Source organism: Macaca thibetana, chromosome 2 (assembly GCF_024542745.1).
Source record: "Macaca thibetana thibetana isolate TM-01 chromosome 2, ASM2454274v1, whole genome shotgun sequence".
NCBI lineage: Eukaryota > Metazoa > Chordata > Mammalia > Primates > Cercopithecidae > Macaca > Macaca thibetana.
This window is the reverse complement of record NC_065579.1, coordinates 107,322,620-107,334,737: the sequence shown is the minus strand read 5'-3', so window position 1 is coordinate 107,334,737 and position 12,118 is coordinate 107,322,620. Positions and strand designations below refer to the sequence as shown.

General features: G+C 40.9%; 2 protein-coding genes across 8 annotated transcripts in view; both read left to right on the top strand.

Annotated features, from left to right (window-relative positions):
• Positions 1-12,118, top strand: part of STIMATE (STIM activating enhancer) — a 239,118-nt gene that overhangs the window by 145,089 nt on the left and 81,911 nt on the right. The window lies entirely within an intron of this gene.
• Positions 1-12,118, top strand: part of SFMBT1 (Scm like with four mbt domains 1) — a 150,942-nt gene that overhangs the window by 127,693 nt on the left and 11,131 nt on the right. For all 7 annotated transcript variants that reach the window (XM_050781076.1, XM_050781077.1, XM_050781075.1 and 4 more), the window contains 5 exons: positions 919-1,001; positions 5,561-5,687; positions 6,741-6,854; positions 9,197-9,239; positions 11,465-11,529. In XM_050781076.1, coding sequence (XP_050637033.1) covers positions 919-1,001; positions 5,561-5,687; positions 6,741-6,854; positions 9,197-9,239; positions 11,465-11,529 — 432 coding nt within the window. The remainder of the gene's footprint in view (positions 1-918; positions 1,002-5,560; positions 5,688-6,740; positions 6,855-9,196; positions 9,240-11,464; positions 11,530-12,118) is intronic.

Sequence of the window (12,118 nt, the reverse complement as noted above, 5' to 3'; positions counted from 1 at the left end):
CAGTGTTGTTATAGACAAATCAACTGTGTCTTTGTAAATAGAGGGAAGGTAGTAGATAACTGAAAATGGCAGAAAATGTACTGTCAGGAATTGAGGTGGGGGCAAAGGGAGAACATAGTGCCAGTCTCAGGTAGGCAGGGACTGTTGGGCTGTCAGAGGGCATAGACTTGAGTAGCCTGTGTTTTGCCCGTGAGACATTAAGCTCTCGGGAGGCTGAGAGCAACTCAGACACAGTAGGCAGTTGGGCCTTGCTCAGCTCTTTGCATGCAGATGGTTCTGAGTCAGCACCAGCTTGGAGATGCTTCCGTCAAGAACCTTAGTAGACTTAAGTGGGGCGCTAAGCTTGTTTTTTCTAAAATAAACACATGATTTAGATTATAAAAGCATTGATATTCTGTAATATATGAATCTGAAAATGACAAGAGCATTTGTATCAGTGATATCTCAGACACATTTCAGGAAATAGCTTTAACGAAGAAAAAAAGTCTTCGTCTTTGCAGATTAACTAGTACTATTTGCTGTCTCTTTTCCTTAAGAGCCTGAGCCCTTTAGAATTGACAATGAGTGGATTTATATATACAAATCAAATCCAGTCATAAATATCTTAAATTCTTTTGGCAAATCGCCAGCAACTAATCATATAAAATAGTGCTCAAAATAAATGCCTAGTTTGAAATTTGAAAGTTTAAAAATTTATCCAAAGAGTCTCATTGTCTTATTACAGTTTGACCAGAGTTGCTCTGTTTTATAAAATTAACAGTGCTCTAGATTTATAGAATGCTTTTTGCCCCTCTAAAATGATCAAAGTTGTCAGACTAGCAGCACTGGAAGTTGTGAATGGACCCTTGGTGAGTGGTGAAGCCAGGCAAGCATGTGCAGTGTGGCAGTGTGAATCATTGTTCATTTGTCCCCACCTAGGCTACCCAAGCCAGGACTTTGACTGGGCTGACTACCTCAAACAGTGTGGTGCTGAAGCTGCTCCCCAGAGGTGCTTCCCTCCGGTGAGGACCCCCACGACCTCATGGCTACTATGCAGGGCTGCGGGGACTGCTGCGTTTCCCTTGCTTTCCATGGTTATTACTCTGAAGATAATCATCTCACTTAATCCAGATGAGCACAGTGGTGATTGTAATCACATGGTCTAAAGGAAAATACATTTACTGCAGAAGTGAATCAGTTAGTTTGCTAATTAAGTTAGTTTTATAAGTTTATTGGTTTTATTTTTTCTTAGCTGAAATGTGAATTTGAAATTTTATGATTATTTTTCATGATTCAATAATAGGAAAAACTGTTGAAATATTAAGTGGAGAAAAATTGTTAAGCTTATTTAAATTCTTCTATCCAAATAATACATGCATGTGGTTTAAAAAGCCATGTAGCAATAAAAGGCTTAGAAGGTAAAATAGCACTACTGCTTTTCACAGTCTCCCTTCCGAGAAGTAACTACTTCCTGTTCTTCTCACTGTAATTCTAGTAGTTGTATTTCTTCATTTTCAAAATGAAAAGCTTCTATCTTTTGAGTCATTTATTTTAGACATGTCACTTGGTTCTAATTTTAAAACTTTGACTTTATTAAAACAAATTAACTTCACCCTGTCTTATGGTGCTGAGTCTGTTGGTTCTATATTATGATAAATTAGCATTTAGTTATTTTTTGTTTCCTTTCCTCTCTATCTTACCCTGTTCTTCTTCCTTTAGAGTTATATTACAATTTTTGGTTAAATACAAAATGAGTTTTTTACATTATGATATGCATTCATATATTACTCACAGCTGAGCACTACAATTTTGTTTTGTTTTGTTTTGAGACAGAGTCTTGCTCTGTCACCCAGGCTGGAGTGCAGTGGCATGATCTCGGCTCACTGCAGCTTCTGCCTCCCGGGTTCAAGAGATGCTCCTGTCTCAGCCTCCCAAGTAGCTGGGATTACAGGCGCCCACCAGCACACCCACCTAATTTTCATTTTTATAGTAGAGATGAGGTTTCACCATGTTGGCCAGGCTGGTCTCTAACTCCTGACCTCAAGTGATTTGCCCACCTCAGCCCCCCAAAGTGTTGGGATTACAGGTATGAGCCACTGCACCTGGCACTGCAGTATATTATGATTGTTTCTTTTAAAAAATTTTTATCCTCAGTATTAATTTCCTTGTTTTTAATTTACTTAATTTTCTTTTATCTATTGCTGCTGCTTTCCACACCTCCCAGTAGTCTCTCATTAGCAAAAGCAGTCACATCAGGAAATTTGTGATTCCTAACACTTTCGTTAAAGAGACATCCCTCTTAGCAACCTCCACTCTCTGTCTCTCTGGATGGGTTGTTCTTTAGACTTGCCGTGTAGTTTTTGTGGGTTTTATTGTTGTTGTTTGTTTTTTTTGTTTTGTTTTTTGTTTTTGTTTTTGTTTTTTAGACAGAATCTTGTTCTTGTCACCCAGGCTGGAGTGTAGTGGTGTAATCTCAGCTCACTGCAACTTCTGCCTACCGGGTTCAATCGATTTTCCTGCCTGAGTAGCTGGGAGTATAGGTGCCCGCCACCATGCCTGGCTAATTTTTATATTTTTAGTAAAGACTGGGTTTCACCATGTTGGCCAGACTGGTCTCAAACTCCTGGCCTCAAGTGATCCGCCCACCTCGGCCTCCCATAGTGCTGGGATTACAAGTGTGAGCCCTTGTGCTGGCCTTGCTGTGTAGTTTTAATCGTGGAAATACCCTTGTCACCTAGGGAATTGCCCACTCCCTTTTTGTATGATTTGGGGTCCTTTGTTTTGTAGAGATCTCATGGCCTCCTCTTCCTTGGTTTGTTTCCTTGTTTTGATGGATTCCCATCTCTCAGTAGCTTCCCGTAACAGGGTGCAAGGGAAGTAAAGTTTTGTCGACACTGTATATTTGAAAATGTCTTCACTCTACTAGATTCATAGTTTGGCTCAATGTGGAAGTTAATTTACTTGAGAATTCTGAAAACATTGTTCACTTGCTTTCTAACTTCCAGTGTTACTGTCAAGAAGTTAAAAGTTACAAAGCTATTCTTATTTTTGTTCTTTTGTAGATGACAGGCTTTTTTCCCCCTCTCTGGAAGGTTATAGAACCACTTTTCACAGTGATGAATCTTGATGCGAGCCTCTTTTCATCCACTGTGCTGGGTTCCCGGTGGGCACTTTCTCTCTGGATCTTCATGCCTTTCTGTGTTGGGAAATTTTTTTGAATCACTTCTTTGATTTCCTTCCTTCCGTTTTATCTCTTTTCTCTTTCTGGAAGTTCTTTTATTTGGTTGTGGCCCTCTGGATCAAACCTCTGCTTTTTTAATCTTTTTATCCTTTGTTTTATGTTTCTTAGTCTTTTTGCTTTGTTTTCTGGAAGATTTCCTAAACTTTGTCTTTTGACCTTCCTTTTGAGTTTTTAATTTTTGGCATCATGTTTTTTATTTTCTGGAACTCTGAATAGTTCTTTCTCTCTCTCTCTCTTTCTCTCTGTCTGTCTGTCTGTCTGTCTGTCTTGAGATGGAGCTTTGCTCTTGTTGTCCAGGCTGGAGTGCAATGGCATGATCCCGGCTCACTGCAACCTCTGCCTCTCAGGTTCAAGAGATTGTCCTGCCTCGGCCTCCCTAGTAGCTGGGATTATAGGTGCCCGCCACCACACCCAGCTAGTTTTTGTATTTTTAGTAAGGATGGGGTTTCACTATGTTGGCCAGGCTTGTGTCAAATTCCTGACCTCAGGTGATCCACCCACCTCTGCCTCCCAAAGTGCTGGGATGACACATTATTTTATTTTATTTTATTTTATTTTTTATTTTTTTTTATTTTTTATTTTTTGAGATCAAGTTTTGCTCTTGTTGCCCAGGCTGGAGTGCAGTGGCGCGATCTTGGCTCACCACAACCTCCGCCTCCCGGGTTCAAGCGATTCTCCTGCCTCAGCCTCCCAAGCAGCTGAGATTACAGGCATGCGCCACCATGCCCGGCTAATTTGTTTGTATTTTTAGTAGAGACGGGGTTTCTCTGTGTTGGTCAGCCTGGTCTCGAACTCTCAACCTCAGGTGATCCACTCGCCTCAGCCTCCCAAAGTGCTGGGATTACAGGCGTGAGCCACCGTGCTCAGCACTTCTTTATTTTTAATATCATACTATTCTTGCTCTAAGGATGCAATAGTTTTTCTTACCTCTCAGAGGATGTTAATTAACACCCCTAATCCACCCCCCCACACACACACCTTTTGGGAAGTTTTCTTCTTGCATAATCACTGCTTTTTCCAAGTTGCTTGTCTGTTTTGGTCTCTCTTACTCTCTTACTCTCAACTTTCATCTTCTTAGGTGTCTAGTAATTCTTGGTTGTTGCTATATTTAAGAATGGGTGACTAAAATTGGAAGCTCTGAGCAAGTAGATGGAGCTTGTCAACCTTGAACTTTCCTATCTGATTGACCATTTGTTGGGGAAACCTGAATCCATATCATATGTGTTTCTTCTTGGGCTTATCATATCACCATAAGAAGTGTCTTCTAGTCCTCTGCCTGGTGGGTCATAGGCAGGTGGGTCATAGGCAGAACCTCTCAGCAGTCCATAGGCTAACCACTATTTTTGTCACGGCATGCATGCCCTCAGCAGTTCCTTGTGTCCTCTTACCTAGGCATCTTCTCTTTTACCCTATCCAGAGGATAAGTCTCACCTTGTGTAGGGGAGAGGAAGGAATGGTTTCCCTAATGCATGGAGTCGAGGAGCCAATGGCATAACCTAAATGTTTCTTAAATGTTTTCAACAAATCCTCCTTGTTTTGACTATGTCTCCTCTACCTCCAGTTGCCTAGTACCTGGTTCTTCACTTTATTTACTGCCAACGTAGATTCGCCTTTCTTTAACTTAATTTCTAGATCCTGTTCTAAATTTTAGCTTATAAAATGTTGTTTCCTCTCCTGTTACATCCATCTTAATATAGATGTTAAGTTTTTGTCTTCAAAACAGAAGCAAACCAAAAACAACTTTAATTTTTTAAGTTAGGTGTCAGAAGAGAGAACACTCAAATGCAGATGTTCAATTGTCCATTTTGACTCGGGTGCTGGATATTTTTCTGTTTTAAATGACTCTTTCTCACTGTTGATAAACATTCTTTATCCTGACTGCCTTTTATGATACACATACAAGTATGAACCAGGCAGTTTGTGGTATGATGGGGTGCTTTATGTGAGGGGAAGTGAGTCAACAGTGTTGATAGCCACTTGATTCAGGATACAGAACCTTAGAGACTTTATTTCATTGATACCTTGTAATAGCACAGCCAGATAGGAGTTCTCAACCTCATCTGACAGGTGAAGAAACTGAGGCAAAAAGAGGCTATACAGCTTGAGCAAGGTCAATAATGCAGGAATATCTGACATCAAAGAGTGTACTTCCTGAATACTTCTATAACACCAAGAAAGGCAGACATTTTCCTTTTGCTTCATTAAAAAGCAAAACAATGCAAAATAAATGTTATATTTAAACCTAGGGATTAAATACTACTTGAAAAAGGTTTTCTAGCTGAGCACATGAGTTGATACTATGTTAATCCAGTAAATGGATTTGATTCATTCATTTTCTAGTTAATTTCTGAACATGAATTTAAAGAGAACATGAAGCTTGAGGCGGTGAACCCCCTTCTCCCTGAGGAAGTGTGTGTTGCTACCATCACTGCAGTGAGAGGCTCCTACCTGTGGCTCCAGCTGGAGGGTGAGTGCCAGCACTCCAGAAGCCTTCCTGTGACCACTCTCCTTTGAGCTTCCTGTTTAATCCTGTAATGTGGTCTCTTAAACTTAATGGATTAGTTAAATGGGGATCTTGTTCAGAGACTTTTGTAATGCAAGACTCTAAGCGAAACATTTATTTTTCTGTCCTTGGCTTTCAAATTTCAAATTTTAGGAAATGAATACAAATAAAAATTCTTTACTATAGAGTCCCCTATTTTCTGGAAGGGGAAAACATAAGTCAAATAGTATGTATTTTGATGTGACCAAGTTATATGAGCATGAACATTAACACCTAGCTTATTGAAGAGATAATATTTTGGTTGCTGTAGCCCAGTGGAACCAAAAAGTATATAGAGTACAAATGATAAACTGTACTAAAAGTAATACTCAATAATTGGACAGGTTTATGAATGCAAGGCACTGCATGAGTACTCAGTGCTATGGTTACTGTATATGTCCTGAGCTGCTTTTTTAGCCTGCTACCAAATAGTCAGACTTTGAGACGGTACCTACTATTTCTGATTTGTAGAATTGGCATTTAATGCAGATATCAAGGGTAATATTGAATGTAGACTTTTATGCAATCCTTGTTCAGCAACTTGCCAAATCACTTCCTGATTTGAATTCACTGTTCTTTTCTGGCTTACTCCCAAAGTACCAGAACTGATGTTCTCATTGAGTAGAATTGTCACCTTTGCCATTTGGTTTCTATTTGTCTGAAATGACTGTGATACTAACCGTCTGAATGATACCAGTGGTAGTTCCAGTTTCTTATTTGCTATTCCCTAGTTTAAGTGTCACCTTGTATATTCTCTACCCATTTTGGTCCTGATACAGTTTTACATGGGGGACAGTTTACTTTTTTTTCATGTTTATCATACATGAAAATGTATGATTTCTGTGTCAAGAGACTTGTGTCTGCATTATTACAAGAGTAGAACATTATCTAGAAAATAGTTTATGAAGAAGGTTATTTAATGGTCTAAAAAAAGTTTTGTGTTTTTTTTTTTTTGTTTTTTTTTTTAAATCTAAACAGGTTCTAAGAAGCCTATACCTGAATATATTGTGAGTGTGGAATCCATGGATATATTTCCTTTGGGCTGGTGTGAAACCAACGGCCACCCCCTCAGCACTCCTCGCCGAGCACGAGGTATCTGTCTATTTCTGGGTTAGAGGATTGATTGTTAAATAATCTTCTGTGTGGCTGCTGCCAGTTAAAACTAATCTGGACATTTCAGAGAAAAAAAATGACATTCTGGTTATCTGTTCCTGCACAGGAAGTTATTTATTGTAACAAATATTTAATACCTTACAGTTTCTGTGGGTCAGGAATTTGGGTGCAACTTAGGTGGGTCCTCTGGATCTGAGTCTCTCACAGGCTGTGCTCAATTATCAGCCAGGGCTCCAGTCATCTCAAGGCTCACCGTGGGGAGGATCTGCTCCCAGCTTTATGCAGATGATTATTGGCAAGTGTCTTAGTGCATTCTATTTTGTTTGTTTTTTTTTGAGACAGAGTCTCACGCTGTTGCCCAGGCTGGAGTGCAGTGGCGCGATCTCGGCTCACTGCAAGCTCCGCCTCCTGGGTTCACGCCATTCTCCTGCCTCAGCCTCCTGAGTAGCTGGGACTACAGGCGCCCGCCACCGCGCCCGGCTAATTTTTTGTATTTTTAGTAGAGACGGGGTTTCACCGTGGTCTCGATCTCCTGACCTTGTGATCCGCCCGCCTCGGCCTCCCAAAGTGCTGGGATTACAGGCTTGAGCCACCGCGCCCGGCTCTTAGTGCATTCTAGCTGCTGTAACAAAATACCACACACTGGGAAGTTTATAAATGACAGAAATTTATTTCTCACAGTTCTGGAGACTGGGAAGCCCAAGATCCAGGCATTGGTAGATTCAGTATCTGGTGAGGGCGCATTTCCTGGTACATAGTTGGCACCTTCTCATGTCCTCACATGGTGGAAGGACTACTAGCTCTGTGGGTCTCTTTTGTAAGCACTATTCTGCATCATGAGGGCTCTGCCCCTGTGACCTAATCACCTTCCAAAGGCCCTATCTTTTCATACCAGGACATTGGTGGATAAGTTTCAGTGTGAATTTTGGAGAGTACAAACACTCAGACCACAAGAAGAATGCGTCTTCTTGTGGGCTGTTGGACTGAGGGCCTGAGCTCCTTGCTGGGTGTTGGCTGGAGCCTTCCTTTAGTTCGTTGCCATGTGGGCCTCTCCGTAAGGCAGCTCACAGCGTGACAACTGGCTTCTATCAGAGTGAGGAAGCGAGAGAGCAACAGAGGTTGAGGAAGATGGAAGCCAGAGTCTTTCTGCAACCTAACCTCAAAAGTGGCAACCCACTTTCCCCCTTTTTAAACAGCTTTATGGTGTTATAATTGACATACCAACTATCACCATAGTCAGATTGAGAACATTTTCATCATTTCAGAAAGAAGCCCTGTACTCATTAGCAATCAATCCCCACCCCCAGCATCCACGAATTACTTTCTGTCTCCATAGGTTTGCCTATTCTAGACATTTCACATAAATGGGATCATGGTCTTGTGTGACTGGCTTCTTTCACTTAGCGTACTGCTCTCAGAGTTCATTCATGTTGTAGTGTGTATCTGTTCTTTATTCCTTTATATAGCTGAATAATATTCCATGCTATAAATATAACACATTTTGTTTATTTAACAGTTGATGGACATTTGAATTGTTTCCATTTTTTGACTATTAAGAATAAGTTTTATAGTTTTCTTCCATCCTCTTCTCTAAGAGTTTTATAGTTTTAACCCTTATATTTATGTTTAGATCTTTGATCCCCTTTGGGTTAAGTTTTATATATGATATGAGGTAGGGGTCCCCAATCCCTGGGCCATGGACCAGTAGTGGTCCATGGCCTGTTAGGAACCGGACCACATGGCAGGAGGTGAGTGGTAGGTGAGTGTGCATTAGTGCCTGAGCTCCACCTCCTGTCAGATCAGGGGCGGCATTAGATTCTCATAGGAGCGTGAATCTTACTGTGAACTGTCTCATGAGGGATCTAGGTTGCATGCTCCTTGTGAGAATCTAATGCCTGATAATCTGAGGTAGAACAGTTTCATCCTGAAACGACCCCCCATCCCCTGGTCCGTGGAAAAATTGTCTTCCATGAAGCCAGTCCCTGGTGCCAAAAAGGTTGGGGACCACTGATCTAAGGTAAGGGTCCAACTTCATTCATGTGGATATTCAGCTTTCCCAACACTTACTGACCCAGGGAGCCTTGAAAATATTATTTTTGCTCTTTGTATAAAGACCGCTACCAAGAAAATGTGCCTCAGTCTAGATATTCAGACATAAGCATTAATTTATAGTACTGTATATATATACTATATATACACACACACACACACTCTCACACAGAACCAAGTTTTAAATATGCTAATGTAACCTTAATACACATATAAATTTTCCTTTGTCTTTTTATTTTTCTTGGCATTTATATATTTTTTTCTTCCTACAGTACATAAACAGAGGAAAATTGCAGTGGTTCAGCCAGAAAAACAGTAAGTAATGTAATAATGTGTCTGAACAGTTCACAAGTTAGAATATCTAGAAAAATAACTATTTCAGAGAGTATATTTCCTCATTTTCTCAGGTGGAAGCATAATTTTTTAATTCAACATTTGATCATTTGTATACTTTGGGAGTATATGTATTTTCTAAAATGGCATTATATACAAAAGGGTACAATGCATTCCCAAGATGGTGTCTAAATTGAGTTTTCTTTGGCTTTTAGAACCTTAAGGTAATTGAATAAAAGAAAGAAAATAAGAGTCCCCATGCTGGTATTCATTAAGGAAGAGCAAAAATTGTAAATTAGGATATGATTTGTCACAGTGGACAAAAATAAAGCTTGGGGTAGAAGACAACTCTAAAAGAAAAGACACATTCAAAGGAGTGACTTTGTGCCCATCAAGAAATTCTTCATTTGTAACATACCTGCACACATAGCTTTTGAGAAACAGTTAATTAGTAATGCCTTCAAACCTTAAAAGTACAAAGGTTTCTGTGTGTATATGTGTATTTTAAAACATTGGGTGTTGAATTCTCTATTAATCTTCTGGGGCTGCCATACAAAATACCACAGGCTGGGCGGCTTTAAGCCAGCAGTCCCCGACGTTTTTGGGACCGGTTTTGTGAAAGACAGTTTTTCCACAGACTGAGGTGGGGAATGGTTTCTGGATGAAACTTTTCCACCTCAGATCATCAGGCATTAGATTCTCCTAAGGAGCGTGCAGCCTAGATCCCTCACACGCACAGTTCACAATGGGGTTCCCACTCCTGTGAGAATCTAATGCTGCTGCCGACGTGGCAGGAAGCTGAGCTCAGGCTGTAATGCTCCCTTGCCTGCTGTGCGGCCCCATTCCTGACAGGCCATGGATGGGTACTGGTCTGTGACCCTGGGGTTGGGGACCCCTGCTTTAAACCACAGAAACTTATTTTCTTACATTCTGAAGGTTGAGAAATCCAAGATGAAAGTGCTGGTGGATTTGGTTCCTGGTGAGGGCACTCTCCCTGGCTAGCAGATGGCTGTCTTCTGGCTGTGTTCTTGCATGGTGGAAAAATCTTTCTCTCCCCGGCACCCCCGGACCCCTCTCTTCTTATAAGGCTATCAGTGCTATTGGATTACGGCCTACCCTATGACCTCATTTAATCTTAATTACCTCCCCAAGGCCCTATCTTCAAATACAGTTACACTGAGCACTAGGGCTTCAACATATGAATTTGAGTAGGGGGAAACAATTCTGTATATAGCAAATTCTATAACTACCTAAACCTTTGTAACTTTGTGGGTAATAAAACTAACAACAGAAGTGGAGAGAAGGGCCATAGACATTTACCCCAAGTAGAGAAGTGAGATGATAATGAAAAAAAGACTGGCTTTGGATTTTTCCTTGACTTAGTTGCCAAAACTGATCCAAAGCTTTAGTTAGGATGCATTCTAAAAGATAAATTAGCCTTTTTTCAGTGATTGCTATATACAGAATAAGCCTCTGGGTTTTTAAAAATAACATAATTTGTCTTTAATTTGAAAACCAATGGATGAAGAAAACAGACCCTATATAAAGTTTCTGTTCTTTGACTATTGAAAAATGAGTAGTTTATTTGTGGTTTAAGCATCTCACAAGAAATTTTGTAATTTTTTTTGCCCAATAAATGAAGAGAAAATTTGAATATGTAGTATCACAATGCTGTATACAGACATCCATTGGCTCATTATGCCCTATATATAGTTTTAAAAACAATTGTTCTTTTTTTGTTTTGTTTTGTTTTGTTGTTTTTTTTTTTTTTGAGATGGAGTCTCCTCTCTCGCCCAGGCGGGAGTGCAGTGGCGCGATCTCGGCTCACTGCAAGCTCCGCCTCCCAGGTTCACGCTGTTCTCCTGCCTTAGCCTCCCAAGTAACTGGAACTACAGGTGCCCGCCACCACGCCCAGCTAATTTTTTGTATTTTTAGTAGAGATGGGTTTTCACCATGTTAGGATGGTCTCTATCTCCTGACCTTGAGATCTGCCCGCCTCGGCCTCCCAAAGTGCTGGGATTACAGGCGTGAGCCACAGCGCCCAGCTTTGTTCTTTAAAAAAAAAAAAATCATCAAGGGAGTACCTTCTGTTACAGATTTTGCAACATGCCACGTTTGCTTTCTTCTTAGATTTGAAGGAAACTAAGCCTCACACTTTACTGATCTTAAGGATTATCTCACTATTTTACTGTGTTTTCTCGACCCAGAGTACCATCCTCGAGGACTGTCCATGAGGGCCTGAGGAATCAGGAGCTGAACTCCACAGAGTCAGGTATAAGCATATGTCATCTTATGGAAAGGAAGACTTAGTTTCTTTTAATGGACTATATCTGAAAATAACTTAAAACAGTACATTTGATGTATAGGATATGACTTCATAGAGGGGTCTCTTAATTGTGACTAGAGTTATAACAGTCTAGGATGTGTTTAGTTTAATAATCATCTCTAGGCTGATAGTTCTGTCCATTTCTTTTCTTTTTTTTTTTTTTTGTTGAGACGGAGTCTCGCTCTGTCGCCCAGGCTGGAGTGCAGTGGCCGGATCTCAGCTCACTGCAAGCTCCGCCTCCCGGGTTTACGCCATTCTCCTGCCTCAGCCTCTGGAGTAGCTGGGACTACAGGCGCCCGCCACCTCGCCCGGCTAGTTTTTTTGTATTTTTTTAGTAGAGACGGGGTTTCACTGTGTTAGCCAGGATGGTCTCGATCTCCTGACCTCGTGATCCGCCCATCTCGGCCTCCCAAAGTGCTGGGATTACAGGCTTGAGCCACCGCACCCGGCCGTTCCGTCCATTTCTAATAGCCATAGCTATTCTTTACTGATCACCCCTTGTGTGCCAAGGGCTCAGATGGTCGATGTTACCATC